The sequence below is a fragment of the Oxyura jamaicensis genome, chromosome 2, assembly GCF_011077185.1.
Source record: "Oxyura jamaicensis isolate SHBP4307 breed ruddy duck chromosome 2, BPBGC_Ojam_1.0, whole genome shotgun sequence".
Taxonomy (NCBI): Eukaryota; Metazoa; Chordata; class Aves; order Anseriformes; family Anatidae; genus Oxyura; species Oxyura jamaicensis.
Window position 1 is genome coordinate 118,554,486 of NC_048894.1, and position 23,331 is coordinate 118,577,816.

The 23,331-nt window shown below is 39.8% G+C and overlaps 1 protein-coding gene across 2 annotated transcripts; it reads right to left on the reverse strand.

Moving 5' to 3' along the window:
• Window positions 1-1,705: 1,705 nt before the first annotated feature.
• On the reverse strand, window positions 1,706-22,864 carry LOC118162582 (transmembrane protein 68-like). 2 transcript variants are annotated; one of them, XM_035318813.1, is made up of 8 exons: window positions 22,744-22,840; window positions 17,622-17,759; window positions 17,423-17,528; window positions 15,857-16,021; window positions 13,944-14,137; window positions 5,623-5,683; window positions 5,069-5,208; window positions 1,706-3,268 (listed from the first exon to the last, which is right to left on the reverse strand). In XM_035318813.1, the coding sequence occupies exons 2-8, from the start codon at window positions 17,712-17,714 to the stop codon at window positions 3,164-3,166; spliced, it is 864 nt and encodes a 287-aa protein (XP_035174704.1). In that variant the 5' UTR covers window positions 17,715-17,759; window positions 22,744-22,840; the 3' UTR covers window positions 1,706-3,163. The 2 variants fall into 2 exon arrangements, with proteins under 2 accessions (XP_035174704.1, XP_035174705.1); XM_035318814.1 differs by having other exon boundaries at window positions 17,423-17,759; window positions 22,744-22,864.
• Between the last annotated feature and the right edge of the window lie 467 nt (window positions 22,865-23,331).

Here is a 23,331-nt window from a genome sequence, read left to right on the forward strand (position 1 = left end):
CCTGAAGTCGTGCATGCTGTTCTGTGCAGTATCTTACGGAATTTAGTATTCCTGAATCTTTCCAGTTTGGACATGTTTTAAGCAATGTTGATGTAGATTTGACTGTCCTGCAGCCTTGGATATGATTCCTGGATCTACTTGATAGGTTATACAAATAAATGCAATAAATAAGAGGATATTGCAGTTACACCAGCTTGGTTCCAGACAAACAAGTTTATTTAGCTACTGTACCAGCTGGACTGAAATTCAACGGTTTTCAAAACAAGAGCACCGTTCTGACATCACCTTTAGGTAAGAGTGTCTTTGTCATGTTTGTTGTTTTTTTTTTTTGACTATCTTTTACATTTACACAATCTCCTGGTCTTCTGAAATGGGGTTGTCCCATTGTGTATTTTTTTAACTTTATTTACATTATTGACAATTTATTTTTCCAAAGCTACAAGTAGCACTTTTTCCCCTAGTGCAGCATCTTAAAAAGTCATAAATTTGTTTGGTTTGGAGATGACCAGGGAAAGGTCATCTCCATTTGCTGGGTTTTCATTTCTTTTTTTATATATATTACAAAGAAGCTAGAAAATTTGCATTGCAGAGGAGTCATCTCACAGGCAATTACAATTGTATTTTTATGAAAAGAAGCTCTACTTTCTGCTAGTTTCTGTAAGACCAGCTTGTAGTTCTAGTTGCTATATTAGAGCAGTTCTATATTAGAATTCTGTATTAGAGCAGTATTCTAGCATGTTGGGGGGGGGGGGTTAACTATTTTTAGAGAAAAATCAGTCTTATTCTTCATTCAAAAACCACTTGGCTCTCTAAATAACATTTTTGTCCATCATCTTGAGAACCCAGTAAATACTCTAAGACAACTATGATAGAAAAACAAAAACAAAAACAAACAAAGTAAGTTTCACTCCATCTCACTTCAGATAAGCTGAAGATAATGTAGCGATGCAGGTGTAAGATGAAATAGCCCAAAAAAACCTTGAGTTTTATTAACAAACTGTTCTGAGATACAGGAGCTCTAGGCTCAAATCCCCATTTTGAAAGATAACCATTGTTCTGATTACATATCCTCTACCCAAGGCTAGTGCTTTATTCCAAGTTGCAGCATGACCCCTATCAGGTACCAGAGCACATGGAGTTTGAAGGTTGTGTTACTCTCAGAATACAGATGACAAGCATACTAACTGATGATGTTAATGTACTTGAAAAATAGGATAGGATAGAGAATGACACTGTCTAGTCCTTCCACATAGTTCTGTAATACAAGGAATGCTTTTAGATTCATTACTCCTAATTCCTGTTGCTTCATCATCTGTTTATTTTAGTACTTGATAATCCTTTCTTTTAGTTCATTTTCTCACTCAAATTAACTCAGACTGTGAATTTTAGAATAGTGTTGGAGTGCACGGCTTCATGGTTTGAATTCTTATTCATGTCCAGGCATACTAGTCAGCATCTTGATTTCCTTTAGTTTATCAACTCCTATGCATGTTGCATCTCTGCTGAGAGAAAAATCTTTCTGCCTGCATACTGCATTTATAGTTAAGGGGTTCAAATAAACATTCTTATGTCCCGTGACAGATCTCAGATTTTTTCAGGACAGGATTCTTGTCTTTTTGCTCAAGGGAAATAGCATTCTTCAAGGGACGCTCACCTGTCTATTCCGCTCCCTTTTTCATATATGCAAGAAATACTTATAGAGAAGCAGCATGAGAAGAGAGGTTTATTTTAATCCAAAAAATGGATTTAGTTTTCTAGTGACAACAGGCTAGTGTTATATATGTATTTCTTAGATGCCACATAATTTTTTAGGATGTGCAAGGGCAAGATATCAAAAGTACAAGAGGAAAAAACGAGGCACAAAAATTACGTTCCTTCATGTTTGAAGTTAAGAGACTGGGTTGCTTTTAATGGCACATTGAAAATATTACATAAAGGTCTCCCACTCCCACCAATAACAACATCCCATAGCTTGTAAAAACACGTTCTGTTTTGTAGCAAGTTTCTGTATTCTGAAGATTGTATTAGGAAGACAACACTGCCTATATCCTCCCTTCCGAGCAGGCACTTAGGCTCAATCCATATGGGAACGGACGTGTTGCAGTACCGCATTTTTAGGCAAACCACCAGTGGTTACAAGCCTCGGGCCTGCGTTAGATAAGCTCCCCTCACCCCACTCCCTGGGAAGGCTGGGTGAGTGTAGCACATCTGTACTGCAAATAGACTGTGACGCAGTCACTCCGACTACAGGCAGCCTCGTCTGCTAAATCAGTATTGCATGGTGCAATAGTGCATGAATGTACCAGCACAGACTTGAAAGTACGTGTATTTGCAAAGTGCTACAGTTAACTGAAGCTTTTTTTCCCCTCTCTTTGAGAGTATAAAACTAAATTTTGCCTCAAAGTGTAGTGGGAATCTGAACCAGGTATTTCTGTTACTCTATTACTTCTTCCCTAGAGTTAGCCAGATTTGCTTCATTCTCTCATAAAAGGACAGGAGGACATGAAACGGGATAGGAGACTTTTTTCCCCCGTCAAAGGGAAGTCCTGAATGCAGAATTCTTACTTCCTAGGATAATGAACCATTAAGCTGATGTATTTGTATGAGTCTAATATCTGTTTTAATGGGATTATTTCTCTTTGCATACATTTCTAGAAAAGTGATCCAAGCAACATATCATTAGCTAAAGACATTTTCTCTTCTCACACTTGCGTGAGGTCTAGTTTGGAAGGTACTGACAGAGAGTGCCTGCTAGACTGCAATTCAGTGGGACAACACCTACTGACACTGGACTGTGAACAGCACAGAAAAAAAAGCACAGAACTAGGTAAAACTTTTCAAACTTTCAGATATATGTAAATACTTTTTTCTTAGAAAAGTGTCAAATATTGGCTACGTGATTTCTTCTTGGTAAATTCAGCACTTGCTATTATACATAAGTTTTCTTGTTCAAGGGCCCACTCTTTCTGTCTTCAAGAATATCCTCAAAAAGCCATTGACTGAAAGAGCTCACACAGGGGAATCTTCAAAAAGTTATTGTTTTCTTCTGTTGAATCTGTAGAAACTTGTACATTAAACCGGTTAAACACCAATTAGTCATCACTGCCACAGGACATTGTTTTTTACTATAGACTGTAAAAAGAATGAAATAAACATAAGCATTCTAATCACTTTTATGATGTCTATCAAATCGGTCCATTAAAGCCTTCCATATGCTGCCTGGGATTGTTTGGTGCTTCTTTATTAAAGCCTGAACTGCAGTCTTTGTCTGAAAAGAGAAGAGAAAGTTGGCCTTTACATACCTATGTATACAATAAAGAACAGTACAATCACTGACTCCTTCTCACAGTTTTAAAAGGTATCAGGTAATTCACACACAGATCTACCTTAAGAAAAAACGTTGTCTATTATATCAGCTAGTTATCCTAACAATGCTCTCCTTGGAAAGCAAGGGAATAAAAACATTAAATTGCAGTTTGGATAGGCTCAAATTATTGATACTTAACAAACTTGAGATTGACTACATCAAAGTAGCCTTCAACATATGCAGACATTAAGCTTATGCAACTTCCATCCCTGAAGGTTTTCAAGAGCACGGGATACAACCTCACTAACCTAGTCTGATCTCTTGCTGTGACCAGGAATTCCGACCTCCGTATATCCTCCCCAACAAGAATTCTTCTCTGAGTTTATCATACTCAGCATGCATATAAGACAATTCATATCTAAATTCTGTTTACTTTTACATTATGTGAGATTCAAATGCAAGTTTGTGACAAGGATGCATAAAATACTAGGTATTTCTGCTAGTGATAAGGAAATAACCTCTCAGTTTTTCCGGATGTATTTAAATTTGAACTAAGGGAAGCCAAGTACTACAGTGATCTACCCCACAGCAATGGTAGAATATCACAGGGAATATGAGAAAAGAGTAGCTAAACTTTTGCTGACAGATTCAATTCCTGGCTCCTTTCCAAGGCAGGATCAGATAGCTGTCAACCAGACCACTGCTCTCAACTCAAATGCAATTTAAGTCTTTTAACTAATATGAGACACACAACACCTAACGCTATTCCCACTGAAGTAGGTGGTCAAACACCTGACCAAGTAAAGCAAATCAATTCCATGCAAACTTTAAATTTCACTTTTGCAGGTATACAAAAATTCTGTTCCCCCAAAACCCAGGAATATAAGAAAAAAAGTCTTAGCAGGGATTTTGTATGCAGCCTCCTAAGCCTGCTAAGAACAAATTCTACAGCTTGCTGGGACAGTTCTATTGTAACCACCTGTTTTAAGAACCTTTAAGAAAGAACCTTACAAGAAACCTGTCTTTCTGGTTTCACTGTTAGAAAGCCCTGAAAAATCTGCTGAGGATACTTAAATAATTAAAAATAAATAAATAAAAGTAATGCTAGCCTTCTTGCATATTTTCATGACATCAAGGTGGCTTTTAGATCACTAATTTCTAACCAATGTTTTGATCTGTGCATTTCTAGACAATACCAGATTTTTTTTAATAAAGCCCTCTATTCATTTTCTGTACAAAAACGTGCATTTTCTGTAAATTAGTATTTTGAAAAATGCCTAAATCCTGGATGTAGAGAAGTTTTTACGTTCCTAGGCACCACTGATTTCACCAAGCTGTAGGTACTCAAAATATTTTTGTATTTTGGATGAAAATTTTTGTTGCTGATGTTTTTCTTTTGAAAACGAGACTGAAGCTGTTAGAAAGTTTCTCAAAAGACATTCGTTCTACATGAAACTTATTTTCCTAATTACTGAAAACTGAACTGAAAACCTAGCTTATATCATTTCAGTTATCAAGATTATCAAAAGCATGCAAGAAACAAAGTTAGCATTCTCAGAAAGACAGAGCTCACATGCTTTGAAGTGGTAGGGGCACCCCAATGAACTATTAGTACGTCAGTACGTACTGATAAGTATCCATCCATTTTATAATCCTGCAGCTTAACTACTTCAAGAAGCTAGTAAAAGGGTACTGGTTTCAAGTGCATATATAATAGAGGACAAAATGTGTAGTTCAATATTGCAAGTAGAGCCAACTTACCTTTTCAACTAACTCATCTGTAGTTATATTTGGATCATAAGGGATCGGCTCCCCTATATATGTGCGAAATTTAACTGGAAGTCCTCCATATGGAGGAGTAAATGGCAATCGAGTACTTTCATACAATTTTCTAAAAAATCCTGTAACAGTTAAAGGAGGAAAAAGTGTGATTATAATCATAGAAAATACAACAGAAACTTGAAATCTGATGGATTTGAAAGACTCCTTAAAAATGCATGCTTTATCTGACAATCAAGAAGAAATTACAGAGTTTAGAGAGCTGTTCACTAAAACAAAGCTTAATAGAATTAATAGATCCCTAAAATAAAGATAATAAAATAAAAATAAAATCATTAAAGAACCAAATCACACAGCCCCAACCAGTTACACACAAGCTAGTTCAGTATTTGAGATACCTCTGACCCGCAGCAGGCATGTTAGAGAAGCTAATTTACAGAGTCTGAAAAACAAAGTCTAAAAGAAAAGTGAGACAAACCTAAGAGAAAAGTGGAGGAAACATGCTAAATACTTAAATATATATTTAACATTCTTACTTCGTTCTTTAAACATCCTGTATCCTTCTCGTACATTCTGAGTGTACATTGGAATGATGGGCTATGGAATCATGAAAAACATAAGTAAAAATGTTATACACAGGTTGGATTTTTTTTTAGTTTCCATTAATGCAGCTAATCAAATGACTTGAATACAGAAGATAGTCATCAGCTGGCCAGGTAGCATACATAGAATTTTGTTATCACTGATATACTGAGAGCTGAGTAATGCAATGGAAGTTCATTTTATTTGGAACTTATCTTACACTCCTGGAGTGGAACTTCTGGTCGTTTATTATATTTCACATCTCAGTTTGGGCCACAGATGCATGCTAACGTTTTTCTTAGGAAGGCATGGGCAGACAGACAGTGCATCGCCTCCCAGTAGCCAACAGATTGCTGAATGTTTTCCACGTCATAGGTGATCATGAGAGAGGCTCAAACAACTGTTCTGCCTAACCAAGACAGTAAATCAACAAGCTTCTTCACGCTGGCACTAAGTGCCTTTAAAAGGACATTGGTTCTGAGTTTTATGTCTCTGAACCCATGCTGAAAGCCCATCACAGACCTCAGGAATCTTACCTAAATACTGTACCAATGAAACCAGAGTGTTTTCAGAAAATTCTGGTAGACACATTTTTATTTTCCCAAATAAAATTTTAAAAAAGCAAAACATGCTGAATCATAACAAAGAGCTATTTTTTTGCCACAACAAACAATTATATATCCTCTTCACAGTGATCAGGAAAAAAGTGTAAGTGAGCAATATAAATTTTGTGGATTTGTTAAGAATCAAGTATGGCCTGAAACCGTCAACTTCACACAGATCACTGACAGAGATCTATATAAGCCTGCAAAATTTACAAAACTCGCACAATTGATATCACTTTTAATGACAGATCCTATTTAGAACACAGAAAAAAAAAAAAAAAAAAGGCTAAAATGACATTTTCACCAGCTAGTCTGCTTTTCATTCATATCTGTGAAATATACATTTCCTTGTTCACGTGGAGAAGACATTAAGTGGAGCTAACCAAATTATCAAAATTATTTATTTTGCAATGTGGAAATTACCTTTAATAAAGAGGTACATTGTTTAGTAGATATATTTATGGAGATAACCCAAGGTTGTACTCACTAAAATACTGGGAAGAATTTTAGTTTTCGTAAATGTTACAAATACTATCCTCCATTATACTATTTTTAGAAAGCTAGTTTCTAGTTGAATTTAGAAGTGCCACTGTGCCATAATATTCCAACAGACAGGGATGTCCAGACTCCTTTCAAGCAATTAACTGCTACCTGCTCTCTTGAGATGACAGAAGAACATGACTTCATACCTTTAACTCCCTCCCCGCCTTCTGAATGTTCAAACCTACAGCTACAAATGTCCTTGAAGCACATCCTGCCTGCTACAGCAACAACAACAACAACAAAAAGTGAGCACACATGCAACGTAAGATACGCACTGTTCTTTTGGGACACTTAGCTGGGAGGAGCAAGTGCCAGGTTTCAGTTTTTGCTCTCAGAATTGCTCTTCTATTTTTCTTCCAGAGACTTACAGTGTGAGTACAGCCACCTACAGCACTGTACAGCTATAGCTTGGAAGTCCACATGGGGAATGGGGCACAGTAGCCCATGTAAATGAACTGCTGTTGGTGTAAGAGTTAGCCCTGGTTTTCCTATACTGTGATGCAGTGCAGTACTTACCTGTGAGCAGGCAGATGATTAAATCCTTGGGTTTGACTCAAGGATTGTTCCAGCTACACAATATCAGAATCATATTTTTCATCTCTGATGTTTTAAGGGGTAACTGAATCAAACTTCTCATAGCAAAACAGAAAATTAGAAGAGCAACTTCAAAAATACATTTTTTTTTCTGAATGTATTAGCCCTACTATGACTGTGTTGTTAGAAAGACACAGAACTTCAGTAGCTGTTTACAGCAAGGTATCTATCTCAGGCAGACAGGCAGACAGAAAAGGCCTAGTGATTATTTGGTAACCTCTCAGCTGCTGATTCTTTTTTCTCAGCTATTTTTAGTCCATCTTATTGGCTTTTTTGGATGCAGACTTACATCCTGATTATGTCTGGCTTTTCTGCCTGTGCCTTAGAAGTGCGTACCTTGAGTAATCTGTGTTAACTGATATTACAATAAAAGCTTAAAAGTGAAATACCTTAACATCCTGCTGAAAGTCAGCAAGTCAGTGTATCATATAAATAAGCTCCATAATAGAAACCAATTTGTGTTTCTCAGCTCCCACAAACATTGCTGTTTTTAAGTCGCTGTTTGTGAGGAAAGTGATACTGTATTAAAGGTTTATATCTTTCCCTTTGGATGTACATATAAAATGTAAGTGGGAGTCTAAAAAAATAACAAGCATACATTTATTGCAGTATTGCTGACTGAAACAAGAAGTTTTGCGACTTCTCTAGAGTTAAAATCATGTGTTATGAATAAGAAAGTGGTCAGCTCATGAAGTGTTGCAGAATGCAAGTAGACGTTCACATTCAGCTCACCTCAGTTCCTCAAAGTAAGGTCTCACTAAAGTAGCAACGTACACACAATATAATAATGTAATTGGAAGAAACTTCTAGAAATCCCTTGGACAAATAAGGCAATTATATGCCCTCTTTGACCTGGACTACACTACTGGAGAGCAACTACACGATTCATGGCCTACTGCGCTACCATCCTTAGGCAGTTACTGAACAAGAAAACAAGTTCACTTCATTACTGCAACTAAAAAGAAAGACACGTGAGATACCTGGACTTGAAAGTCATGTCCTGCAGTCTGCAGTAAGATTTCATAGTTTGCAGACAAACTAACAGTGATTGTATCGGTACATACAATTACTTTTTTTTTTTTTTTTTTTCCCCTGCATCATTCCTTTCCATTCTTTGGAACCATATTTTGAACAAGTTGCTGAAATTACTCTTCTGAAAGCGAGGAAAGAATGCCTTCATCCTGTTAGTAATCACTACCATAGAGCAGAAACCACAGAAAAAAAAAATAAGAAAAAGACCTAAGTAAATCCAAATAAAGAACTCAAAGAAATGGGGATCGTTTAATGAGGGGGAAAAAATACACACAGCAAAAATATCCAGAAGTACGTAAAGCTGTGGTAGCAAATCCTTCAGAATAAGAAATTATGGGAAATTATCATAAATTAACTTTTAAAAATAATCAGTAATATCTTCTAAAGTCATATAACTACTGGACAGTTTAAAAATAGCACGTTAAGTTTCTGCTATTAATTGAATACCGTATGTCTATGTCATTTAAAATGCCAGAAAGCCATCTACCAAGAGACAAAACACTTAAATATTAGTAACAGTGCAAGAAAACATCTCTTAGGCTGTAAGGAACCTGGCAGGCAACTGCAACAGTTACTTGCATACAATGATCAGCTGATGAACTACAGAGAAAGTAGCAGAATTCAGGCCCTAAGCTGATAAAAAGTGGTACACAATGTATGTAAGTTTGTGCTTGTAATAGAGACACAATCCGATCCACAGGGCTGATTAGCTGAGAAGCAGTAACCTATAGGTTTAGTTGGCTGTGCTGGAACTGAGCTGGATCACACCCAGCCAACTCAAAAATCACAGAATAGTTGAGGTTGGAAGACACCTCTGGAGATCATCCAGTTGAAAATCCCTGCTCATCTTGGTTAGCCTACAGCATGTACTGGTGCTTGGGGTTAGTATCCCCTATGAGCAGGACTTGGCTTTCCCTCTGCTGATCTTAATGAGGTTTCTGCCTACTCACTGCTCCCATCTCTCAAGGCCTTACTGGAAGGCTGTACAACACTCTGGTGTATTGGCCACTCTTCCCAGTTTCGTACTACCAGCAAACTTGCTGAAGACACGCTCTGTCCCATCATTCAGATCATCAGCGAAGGGTTAAACAGCGTTGGACCCAGTACTGACCCACAGGTACTGCACCAGTGACCAGCCTCCAGCTTGACTTTGTGCCAGCAATCAACACCTTCGCAGCCCAGACGTTGAGCCAGTCCCCAATCATCCCTCTCACTGTCTACTTAACTAGCTCAGATTTCCTCAGCTTGTCTATGTGGATGTTGTGGCAGACAGTGTCAAAAGCCCTACCAGAGTCAAAGCAGACGATATCCACTGCTCTCCCCTCATCTCCACACCAGTCATCTCACCATAGAAGGTCATCAGGTGGCTACCACTGATCACTCCCTTGCACTTTGTGTGTCTGAAAGTGGTTTCCATTACTAGTGGCTCCATCATCTTCCCTAGGAATTGAGGCAGCACTGGCTTGCCTGTAGTTCCCCACACCCTTCTTCTCGCCCATCCTGAAGACAGGTTTGATACTTGTTTTTTTTCCAGTCAACAGGAACCTTTCCTGATCACCAGGACTCTCCACAGACAATTGACAGTTGCCTTGCAATGACATCAGCCAGCTCCCTCAGCACTCATTGGTTCATCCCACAGACCAAACTTGTAATTAACTCCTCCTCTGTGTTCATCAGTGTACAAGCACTTCAGAGAAGCACCTAAAGCAGGCTTATTTCCCAGAAACAGTATGAGAGCTTTCCGCCAACACTGTCCTACAGGTACTTCTTTATTTGCCTGCCTATGCTCAGGATGAGCTCACTTCAGCAGTTTTGTTGATTACCATGTTCCTGCTGTTTACATCACCCTCGACCCTTTGCTAAATGAGCCTGTCCACGACTTCCTCACCTGACTGTTGATTACTCCCTCCCTTCTCCTGAATCCCTAGTTATTAATCCCTAGTTTACCATCACCAGTTACAGGAAAGCAGGGCCTCGTGACATAGCGACAGCATCCAACTAAAGGGGCTAGCACCATAATTCTAGCATTCTTTTAACTTCCATGTGTGTATATTAAATTATAGAAAAGAAAGAAAACCGAAGTGTTTAAAGCACTATCTTTATAGGAAAGTTACAAACAATAGTTTCTGCTTATCTTTTACCTAAGTAGATTTGAACCATTTTTTGGCACATATAAAATATCTTCAGAAATGACAACTCCTCCCCATTAGCCCATCAAAATCAAGGCACAGACAGAGAGTATTACTGAAGGTCAGGTCACTGACATACCTAACTTCAATTGATACAAATATATGTCCAGGAAGATCATGGATTTACATTAAATAGTAAGGCTTTCCTTCTTGACTCTGTGTAAGCAGGGTAGTTATACAAGATGAAGGGGAAATTGAATGGGGAAATCTGCAGGCTAGTACTGAGGCTGAGATTACATTCCTTGTTTGCTTTTTGTCAACTTTTTCAAAGGAAGAACTGCTAAACCTCCATAACATTAAATAAAGAATGGGAATATATATTCAGATACGTAAAGTTATTTCTGTCTTGAAACCCTCCAGTCCAAGTAAGCTGTGGCAGGTTTGGAACTGCCACGTAGTTATTATGAGTACTGTAAAGTGTGTTTGGTTCTTCAGTTGATGGCTACACGGTATGCTTAATAAACTCGAAACAAGGTGATGCTAGTCTTCTTTTGCCTTCAGCCATGATCCAAGTATTAGGAAAGCACATGGATTGCTACATTACAGAGCAACTTCTGTTAGTTTAGACAAGTCCATCCCCACTCTTGAGTCAACCTATGAGACTGGTTTGACCAGTAATGGAAAGGATGCAGCAAGGGTAAATAAGAGAAATCAAACTTTGTCAAAAGATGGAATCCAGTTAATACTCTGGCATAACCTCGGCTGAGGTCACTGGGCCTGTTCAGCCTGGAGAAGAGGAGGCTGAGGGGAGACCTCATCGCAGTCTACAACTTCCTCGTAAGGGGTTGTCAAGAGGCAGGAGACCTTTTCTCCATTAACACTAGTGACAGGACCCGCGGGAACGGGGTTAAGCTGAGGCAGGGGAAATTTAGGCTGGACGTCAGGAGGGGGTTCTTCACAGAGAGGGTGGTTGCACACTGGAACAGGCTCCCCAGGGAAGTGGTCACTGCACCGAGCCTGTCTGAATTTAAGAAGAGATTGGACTGTGCACTTAGTCACATGGTCTGAATTTTTGGGTAGACCTGTGCGGTGTCAAGAGTTGGACTTGATGATCCTTAAGGGTCCCTTCCAACTCAGGATATTCTATGATTCTATGATTCTATAACTTTATATATAAAATTTATATATGGTTAATGTGGCCCACTCTAGTGTTAAATGCACAGCTTTTGTTTTTTTGTTTGTTTGTTTTAGTAAGTGTTTTGGTCACCTTTAGTAAGGTATTTCTGGTCAAAGGTTTCCAGAGAAATATCAAAGACGCCCAAGATTCAGTGGAGTCTGCAAGTTAATTACAGGGATGCTCACCATACTGAAACCCCAGTGGCCTTATATTAAGGTCACTCTGAATTGTTTAATTCAATTTTTATTTAAAAAATTGACATTTCATTTAAGAGTTACATTATAAGTTGCAAGTGAAGTGAAAACATCTGGCAAAGTATTATTGAAGTGTCTGAGGTAGCCTGAAAGACATATGAAAATAAAGTGAAGCAAAATCACTTGTTGAAGTGACATCTTTCTGATTGTTCAAGTATATTATTAATACAGAAGAGGAAATACTATAAGGGAATTCAAAATGCCCGTATCAATTTGATTGGGTTTATCCTATTCAAATTCTGGTATTTTCTAGTAGTGGTGGTGTTTTACAAGTTGTGCTTTTCTCAAAAAGGGTAGAGAGGGGGAACAAAAGCACAAAAATGTGGCCTTTAGAAGGCCACATAAAGAGGCAGAAATAGGACGCCAGGTCTAAAAATGCTTTATCCATTGAATAATCCAATTCCTCTGAATTTTATCTAGAGTTTTGTTATCTCAACAAGCTTTTAAAGACAGATGGAGTTATGAAGAATTATTAAACTGAAGCATGCATTTTGCAACCCTAGGTACTTTTTAGTAGGAGGCACAAATAACCAAAAGTTTGAGGATCAACATGCTGAATGGGGAAGAGAAATAGATACAGATATACAAAAAAAAAAAAAAAGTAAAAAGAATGACAAGAAATTCAAGTGTTATGGGAAGAACTCCACTTCCTGTAAAAATTCTCTTATATAGGTGGAAAAGGATTACATTTATTTGGAAGGCCAGAGAAAATCACAGGAGTAAATGGGGCATTCATAAGAATGTACAGAAAAAAATTATGATTTCACAGTTCATGAGATGACTCACAGCAGAACAGATGAAGCCTGGATGTGTACTAGTACTGTCACAAACACACACAGTGCTAGGTATGCTAAGTCTAAATTAAGAAAGAAAACTGGTTTCTAGTCATGATGATAGGAAGTGGCAGTTCAGAAAGAGACAGGGTTGCTGCTCTTCGAACTCTATGCCATCCCAAATAAAATTATCTCCTAGAGTCTATATTAGAGAAAGAGTTTCACATGTGGGAGTCTCACAGATGGGAAAAGTCAGAGCCAGTGGTGGAAGCTTGCATTTGTAGATCATCATCCATATGGAAAATCTAAATGAAACTGTGTCCATACAAATATTTGCACAGTGTGAATCAGAGACACTCCTCTAGAGTAAAAGAGATGATGCTGAGGATCAGACAACAACACCAAATACATTTCAGTGCTCTGCACCTACTTAGAACTAATTCTTGTCTTGTACCATTGACTGAACACACACTTGCATCTGGAGCGTATTAGGTTTCACTTCTGGTTTAGTATCAGACAAAAATGCATGCAGCTCTGGTACTCAAACACTATTCCACGATGCAAATGAAAGCATTATAAGTGAGGTAGATAGAAAAACTGCTTCAGAAGTGCACATATTATTCAAACTCAAACACTAATATAGACGCACCTTGTGTTAAGCTGATGCAATCTTTCACAAACATGAAGAAAAGTAACGGCAAGAATAAATCCTGGAATCTTTCAGAATATAGGAAAAGAAAGGAATATAACGATAAGACGTTAAAGAACCACAAGAGAATGATCAGGTAGGTAGAAGTAAAAGAAAGATAAAGTTAGAAAATAAGTATAGTAAGATGAGAAAAAACATTACAACAACATTGTGAATGACCACAGTGTAGGTTCCTGAAATACAGTCAAGACATGTTAGATGCCCACAAGATGGAAGTGTAGAAACAGAACTGAAGAAATGAAGCTGTTGCAAGGCATCCAGGAAAAAAAGGCTATACAGTTCCATGAAACTCATGCTCCCCATGCTTATTGTGTTTGAAGGTGGTGGGAAAATGAAAAGAAATCTCTACTCCCAAATCTCTTATTCTGTATGGAATATACTCCAGTGCTTCTAAACTGCATTTTATAATGAAACTTGCATGCAATAAGCATAAACTGGGATTGGTAACATAATACTCACCACTTTTGCATCTAGAGCAACCTGAGCAAAGCCTTTTCTATTTCCCCACATGAGCTGGTAACTTTCATCGCTGAACAGTGCTTCTCTAACTCCACCTGGTGATATAGACACCAGGTGACCGTTCTTCAGTGCACTGAGACACTCCTCCCTCGTACCTGGCATAACACCAGTCACTTCTAACAGTAACTTGAGTCCTGTAATAAATAAGTAGCATGTAAGAACAAGACTACAGCTAAACAAAAAAATCTAATTGCTGTGTTTAGACTAAGGCAAATTTGTGCTAAGTAAATAAAACATGTACAGAATAAATATTGGCTAAGTGACAGTGTTTTTGCCCAAATGTTATAAAGATTAAACAGTTTATCAAGAGCACCACCATAAGCCAATGCCTACATATGCTCCTTTCCGTAATTATCAAACCAGCAGCTATGCAACTGAGACTTGTGCCTCATAGCTAGATATCTGTAAACAAACATCTAATTCTTCCTCCTGCTTTTTAAATAGGTTTTAATACAGAAGAATTTATATTTTTCAGTACAATATAGGTTATTGCAAAAATAAACACCAAACAAACATACTTTTAGTGTTCTTTTAAAATGTAATTTTGAACATTATAAACATCAAGGTTTTTAAACTATAAAATCAAGTATTCTGTGATTAAATTGCAAACTACTTGGGTTAAATTGGGCTGCTGTATGGCTCTTTAGATGCACGAATGGCACAAGTTAAGAGGACAGTTTCAGCATTGCACAAACCAGTGAATGGTTCACACAATTTATGACAGCAAGTTGGGTGGAACTGTTGATCTGCTTGAGGGCAGGAAGGCTCTACAGCGGGATCTGGATAGGCTGGATCAGTGGGCCAAGGCCTACCATATGAGGTTCAACAAGGTTAAGTGTCAGGTCCTGCACTTGGGGCACAACAACCCCATGCAATGCTACAGGATGGGGGAAGAGTGGCTGGAAAGCTGCCTGGCAGAAAGGGACCTGGGGGTATTGGCCGACAGCCAGCTGAATATAAGCCAGCAGTGTGCCCAGGTAGCCAAGAAGGCCAACAGCATCCTGGCTTGTATCAGAAATAGCATGGCCAGCAGGACTAGAGAAGTGATTGTCCCTCTTTACTCAGCTCTGGTGAGGCTGCACCTCGAATACCGTGTTCAGTTTTGGACCTTTCACTACAGGAAGGAGATCGAGTTGCTGGAGCATGTCCAAAGAAGGGCAACAAAGCTGGTGAGGGGCCTGGAGAACAAGTCTTATGAGAAACTGTTGAGGGAATTGGGGTTATTTAGCCTAAAGAAAAGGAGGCTCAGGGAAAACCTTAGCGCTCTCTACAACTACCTCAAAGGAGGTCATAGCAGGGTGAGCTCTTCTCCCAAGCAATAGCCTCTTCTCCTAAGTCTCTTCTCCCAAACAAGAGGACAAGTAGTAGTAGTCAGTATTACAGAGCCACTCTTTGACAGTAAATTTTTCAAACAAGTTGTGTGCCCCACTCCAGGCCTTGTTCAAAAGTATAGTTTTGACATCACACCCCACTGCAATGTCTACCCCCCCAAAGAGGGTAGGTAGGTAATTAATACCCTACCATTTACCAGATTCGTCTGCACTCATAGCCCATTGCTGATGAAGCAGCATTAGATTAATAACATAGTCCTAACCTACACTCTCTAATGAAGCATGAAATTTCATCCAAATATGTCTATTTTTTGGCTTTGGACTGTCTAATAGTATTTTTATGATTTTTCACTTACCAAGCAGGGTATTCTACCCTGTTTTGCTTCCTGCATCTACAAGCTTACACCCCCGTCTTTTAGTTTAAAAGCTGCCTTCTGTAGTGTAATAAATATTAATTCCATGAAAACCAACAACAGTTTGAGTGAATTCATGATGCCTAAGTACAAAAGAATATGCTCTTACCTGGTAAACGAAAGACAAAATGATCAGCTACTGACAGACAAAGTCTTTTCTTCCAGAGAAAGAGCCTAGATAAAAAGTAAAGGTAGTCTATGGGAATAGCTCCATGGTAGTAAACAAGAATGCCTGGTCCTTCTGGTAGGTTTTCCACACCATGAAGTTCATAACCTGTTTGGGATGTAAAGCAACACACCAACAGTGTTAGCTGTAAATTATATGGCAATTCAAAACTTTTTTTTTTTTTTTTTTTTACTGTCCTTTATTAAAGGACTTCCATAGAGTTGTGAAAGCCTGCGCAGTGGCTTTAAAATAATTATGTTCTGGATGGAATTTTCAGTTAACAGCAAAGAAAAACCACCACAGATTATCCTACTCGATGGACTAATTTGTTGATCAATTTAATCAGCAGATCAGACTTTAACCTGACATTGAACCAGAACTGTTGCCCATTGGGAACTTTTTCGACCTCTAAGTGCAATAAAAAACAACCAAGAAAACGTTATACTGTTATGACTCTCATTCTCCTAATGACATTGCTTCAAATAGCTAAGTCTTTCCTGTAACATCTGCTGCATCAATCTCCCTTTTGTATCAGAATGAAAAGTTTGGGAATGGATGACCTTTTAGGTAAGCATTCAAGTTACAAAGAGTTGGGCTGGGGACCCTTTCATTCTGATTTGACATAATAAAAAGTTGACCTGGTTTGCAGGATCAAGTCCAAGACAGAATCCACAAGAATCCCAAATAGAAATTCTCTCCATTAGACTTAAAGGCACTCAACAAGCGAAGGGAACTTCCTCATAGGCATGGACTTCTACATCAAATGTAGGAAGAGCCAGAAGTATTTATAGGTTTCAGGTGGAACCAGACCAGGAAACTAATGCATACAAAGGCTTGAGAAAACCACAGCTTCTACTAACTAAAAAAAATCTATTCCATCTGGTCTGCGTTTATATCTATCCCTGCTACAGCTCCTTTCATAAGCCATTTGAAGGCTAGGACGGACAGTACAGGCAAGGTCCTAGCAAGAAGTGGAAAAAGTTTTAGACTGCAGTACACTTCAAAATTACAGGAAAAAGTTGTGAGGAAGAATAACAGATAGTCTGTTACTCTTTATCCTTAGGGCAGCAAATTAAGTCTTGCTAATAGTCTTAAACTACACCTGTGGTAAGAACAGGTGCCTAGCTTGTGGCTTAGAATTTTCCTAGGGATTAGGGTGTGGTGAAAGCATCTAAAGGTTAAATATAACAAAACTGAAAAATCAGATTACTTGTAAATTCTGCTACAGTACAAACAGAAATAATTAGATGCCACATTTATTTTTCCATATGGATCTTGGAATTATTTTAAGATTTCATAACAGAATAGTTTTCTCCAACTAAAAATAGAGTAATTAGTTCCAAATAGTTGTTTTGTTTTGATCATATAAGTGGGTTACAAACAGCTACTAAAGTAAAAAAAAAAAAATGCATTTACTTCCCTTACAGAGAAGTTAGCAGAACTAATATTTATACTGTACCTCACTCAGAATTGTAATTTAAAGCCTCAGGCAAGTCGTTTCACACTTACCGTGCCATATTCTTGCATATATATCCCAAAAGCTTGCCACAGTTTTCCTTGCACTATCCCAAACTTCACTCAAGGGATCTTTTGTGGCTTTTACCTCGTCATTCCTCTGATATATTAAAAGCAAAACATTAGTAAGGTAAATGAAAAAGAGGATTGTTAAAGGAACAATAAAAAAAATTAGCAATGCACTAATTGTCAGCAAGATGATGACCACATGGAAAAAATATTTCTTCAGGTATTCCACAGCAGTCCATTCTTCCAGTATGTAAGCAAGGCAGCTTAGGTAGCTCATAGGTAGCTGTCCTGAGGCACAGGATTCTTTTCTACCTATCACTTCCTGCATGAGAGAAAGGAAAAAAGTTTAATTTCTCTGATTATGCAAGCTTCTCGTTTAGAAAAAAAAAAAAATACGGTAGATGTACTTGATGTATTTTGTTACAGCACAGAGTTATACATTTTTTCTCTCTCTGTCATGTTAAGATAGCTGCTATCCACTATTGCCTGTAAGGAGTGATGAGATTATCATATATACTTATAGATCTTTTGATACCACTAGGCAATAGGGACTCAAGGTTTGGAGTCTGGAGTACAGCCAGAGGATCAGAAAAGCAAGCTACACACCTTAGGAACACCTTTCTTCCCAACAGACCTTCAAGACAATTGAATGCTCAAACCATCAACCTCTGGAAAGTTACCAGCTACAACAGAAAGGCACTTTTATATTAAGCTCTTGGAGGATCATAAAGGAAGTCTGAGGACACGTGGAACACATCCAGTGTCAAAAACATTTATCTGTGCAAGATTTCTATGGTTAAGTGACTTAACGTTCTTTTGAGTTTCTAAAAATTAAGTAATAAGTGCTCTCAGCAGTCGGCCAAGAAGACTGCCACCAGACGTACGGGCTCTTTAGATCCTCCTCAGAACCCCTCCTTTGGTTCTGGTTGCTCTCATTTCGGTAGCTAGGTGAGGGAAACCAACAAAAGAGCAAGTGACTGAGCTAGAAGAAGAGCCAGCAGGAAAAACCTGGACAGCTGTGGCTCCTTCTGGAGGGCAAGAGGTGACTGGGACAGCATTTGCTACTGCTAGCACCACTGCAAAAAGCAGCTCTTCACTGCTGTTCCCCATCCGTACAACCATGCCAACACATCCTTCTTTCAGACTAGCCAGGCTCAGTGGGCCTAGCAATATTTTTCCCCAAAAAGCAGTTGTTTCCTTAGCCTATTCCTGCACCTGGCTACCTGCATTACAGCAGGTAACGGTCTCTCTAGAGTGCAAGCGCATTACAGCATCTCTTGCTTGCTTTAAGTCTTAAGAATTAGCCAGACATTACGATCATATTCAGTGATTCATAACTGAACGCAGCTTTTATTTACCTTAATCAGGTTACTGCTTGTTTAACAAGCAACTTTCTGGTCCAACACTGGAACAAGTACAAACAAGAAACAAATCACAGCTGCCAGTCAGTGCCAAGACCATAAAGCACGGCAAGCCCAGACTCTTCTGACTTGAGCTGGCTACTTGTATGAACAAACCTGTTCTGCAGTACCAACTTCAACTCCTATCTTTTATTTCTCTGAACCACTGGATAAAATACTTCCGTGAACTGGTGTAAAGCACAGCTCTGGTACCACACAGCTCAGCTCTCCAGGACACAGGATGGCTCCCAACCCAAGGAAAACAAATACAGTAACTAAGGAAAGCAAACTAGGAGCACGAATGAAGCAAGCACTGCTTTAAATCATGCTCAGCATGTCACAAACAAATGAAACCTACATGACAAATAACATCACTAAATTAGCAGAGCTGTTTATATACTGATGACAAGTACCTGGCTAAAATGTACCAAGATCTAGAAGTTTTCACTGAAGATAGATTTTATAGGTAACATGAAAGAAATAAAAGCAGTAATCTGCATGATTTGGACATTAAGATCTCTATTTTGAAGGTGTTGAAGAAGGATGGTGTGGTGCTACTCTGCAGTAAGGATGTAACTACTTGTTTGAAGTTGGTGATAAGAGTAAGGACTACAAATCCTCAGTGCTTGTGAAGCGTGCTCCGCTGAAAGGGCCTGGGAGAAGGCAATGTTAAGAACTTGCCTCAGGCTACCGAGTCAGAAGTATTAAACACTGCTGGGAATAACTCATTCAACCTGTAACATGGGATGAAGGAAGGGATTTGGTGTTGTTATGGAGGCTTCGGACTGGGAACAGAGAATACTACAGCCAGCAGCATAACTTAGGTCTCCTTGAATTTGGAGATAAAGCTTCCACATAGATAGTAAATATACTGTTAATAAAGTAAATATTTCTAACCGCTGTATGATATGAAAATTAACTTGAATATATTGAGCATGTCAATTGCCAAGTTCCAGTCTAAGATTAATATGTCCAGGTATCTTCTTGTACCTAACATCCTTAAAAAAAAAAAAAAAAAAAAAAATCCTTCTGACCTCATTTTTGGTAATCCTCAAATCACTAGGGAAAATCCAAAGGAATGGAAGAAATTTAATATTACTCCAAAGTCTCCCAACACAGCTACAGTTTCAGCAGCCAGAGAAATCACCAGCAAGATTACTGAAAAGCTGGTACGGGACAAATGTAACTGATGCCAGTCATTACAGTTTTGTGGGAAATGACCTTGTAAGCAAATGCACCTCAGTATGTCGAGGAGGTGAGAGGTTTATATCTTGTGTAGGCTTTATGTGAGCAGCTGCTCAGAGGCAGCACCCACCTTTCCACCACCACTCTCCGCATCTGGCCCTGTCTGCAGCAGTACCAGCTGGCTCCCTGCTAATAAATAAATGCTGGCACAAAGCAAAGCCACTACTGGGAACAGCCCAAACTTAACCTGGCCTACAGTGATTATGAAAGTACATTACTAATGCCACTTGGCATTTTGTTTAAAAAAATAAAGCTCATTTTGACATCATTCATTTCATATGTTAAGTGACATGAGAAGAAAGTTCCCATTTGATGGGCATTCTGCCACTGATGGGAGCTGATTCTGTATCCCATGCTATTTAGGATTTTCAGAATTTTCTCCTAATATTAATGGGATGTTACACTGATCAATGCAGACAATGTAACATCCCACTGACTCCTTCTCCATCTCACTTTTAATGCAACAGAAAATGACTTGCTGGATGGAAGATTTCTATATTTAATCTTGTTTGCTCATAGACTACAGTACAAATGAACATTGATTATTTATTCATTTCTGATTTAAAGTTTAATATATACACTGAAAAAGGCTGTATAAAAAAGAAATTCAAAGACTTAAGTGTCCAAAAGTAATTCTAAAAACCTACAAAACAGGCATCAGCAGCACAGATTTGGACACATGAAAGTAGTTTGGTACATGTGGAGTGAGTTAACTTTACACCTGGGTGAGAGGGTGGCTGGGATAAAAGCAAGTTCTACATCAATCCAGCTGAATCCAAGCCCAAGTGGAAAGAGTGTCCGAAAAATTGACTAAGCAAGAAAACAAGAAGGAGCACGGCTTTTTCTGGTAGTTAGGATGCTCGACCAGGTTTCAGTTCCAGCTCCCACACTGCAGTTGTACACTTCCTCCAACATTTCATAATGAAAGAACAAACCATCAGCAGGGTTTCAATCATATGACGTGAGTTTGAGTCCACCATGCCAAACGTATCTCGCCGTACTACCAGTATAACAAAGGCCAGTATAACAAAATCTGTAACAGGACTGTTGTAACAGGACAGGATTTCGATTTTTGCTGTCTCCTACTGTCTGGCCCTCACCAGTCCCTTGCTGAGACCACAAACACAATTTTGCAGCATCCTTCGTGTCCAACACTACACAGAGAACTTACTACATACCTGTTGGAGTGCATGGTACAAAGCTGTTACTAGAGACCTGCTTGGTTATGCACTGCAGTACAATACAATAAAGTTACCACAACACATTTACACATAACTGCTGTTTTGCCCCCAAGTCTCGGAACTTTAGGGAAAAGTTTCTCTTCTGCTTTTATCAAATCTGAGCCAGGAACAGCTCCCATGTTCTTTACTACTGAACAACCTGTAAAAAGCTAGCAAATGGACATAGCGTTCTGTGAAAAATATTTTTTAGTTCTCTTCATATTTCCTTATCTCATCTAGCAAGGGAGATGAAGCATTACTGTTCTGAGTGATCTCGTTGTTCTTTCAGAGAACAACATCTATGTTGACATGCTAGATGTTTGTTTTGGCTCCACCTATAAAGCATATCAAATTCCAGAGTAATAGCCATATCGACAATGTAGAATTACAGGTGATGTCACACGGAGACAGAAGTAATGTCTCCCTACTTAAAGGGGAGCTCCCCTTCCAGCAGAAGATGTAGTTCAGATCCCCAGCCCTTGCTGAGGTAGCATTTGACAATAGGGATAATTTTATCAGCTAACGTTATAATTCCAGGGAACAGAACAACAACAACAAAACTGTCACAAGAGACGTGGCAGAAAAATTAAAGCCTCACAATTGCCTTTCAACCACAGCTAAAAGCATGATGATCTTGGTCTCAGCGCTCAGCTGTTTGTTCCTGGCAGGAAGCTCAGCAGGTCCTAGTGGGATGAGTAGCGTTAAGTAGCTGGAGACTCTTCTGTACTGAATTTTTTGACACCTGCTCTTCTGTGGCAGGCTCTTACTCTGTTCTGCCAAACGCAACCACTCTGTTCTCAAGGGAAGCAATAGATCAGTTCCAGCTCTACAGCTTGCCTTTCAATGCAAATATAATTCAAGTTTCGTGTTTTCCAGAATTTTTATGGCAGTTCCACAGAAAATAACTCGTGTTGTCCTCTCATAGACATCACATGTTTTTCTTGCCACATAAACCCACAAACCTCATATGTTGCTATGTTTCTACAGCTTTCCCCTAACTCAATGGATTAGCAGCATATCCACCCCAAAACTGAAGGCACCATCCCTCTGAAGCAGAAACCACCAGCCTGTAAGCAACTACAGAGCCCGGTCCCCCACTTTTGGTGGATATTCCACCTTTTGCACACAACAGGGGTACCTAACCCAGTGGATTGCTTCCCATCTACTCTCTTAGTACTCAAACACATAAAATCATGGAATCATCAGGGTTCAAAAGCACCTCCAAGACCACCTGGTCCAACCATCCCCCTACCACCAGTATTACCCACTAAACCATGTCCCCAGGCACCACATCCAACCTTTCCTTGAACACCCCCAGGGACGGCGACTCCACCACCCCCCTAGGCAACCTTCCGATGCCAGACTGCTCTTTCTGAGAAGAAATGTCGCTTAATTCCCCCCTCCCCCCCCGGCGAGAAGTGCCCCCCGCCGCCCCTCTCACCTGCCCGCGGCAGCACCCCGCACCCCGCCGCGCCGCCCCTGGCCCGGGATAAGAGGCACGGCCACCCCCGCGCAGGGGAGAGGCGGGGCTGGGGCTGGGCCTGTCAGCCCCGGCGGGCTCCGTGCCCAAACCTCCATTTTTAAATGGAGGGGTACGGAGCCTGCCTCCGGTGCTGGGGGGGCGCCGCTGCCTACCGGGAGGAAATGGCGGCGGGGGGGGGACATAGGACCTTCGCCCGCCCGCCCCCTCTCAGGCTTCCCACCCGGCTCCCCACAGATGCCAGGCAGCCCAGCCGCTGCATCCCGCGGGTGGATGGGGTTCAAACAGCCCCCGGGAGCGGGTTTTGGGGTTCACCACACCGGCCGTGATGGGGGAGCGCCCCACTCACTGCATCTGGTGGCATGCCGCCCGTCAGTGCGTGTTTTGCATCGGCTGGGGAAACTCACGGGCAGTGGCATCACCTGTTGAGCTGGGAGTGCGCAATGCTTTTCACAGAACCATCACAGAATGGCTCGGGTTGGAAGGGACCTCAAAGATCCCCTAGTTCCAACCCCCTGCCGTGGGCAGGGACACCTCCCACCAGACCAG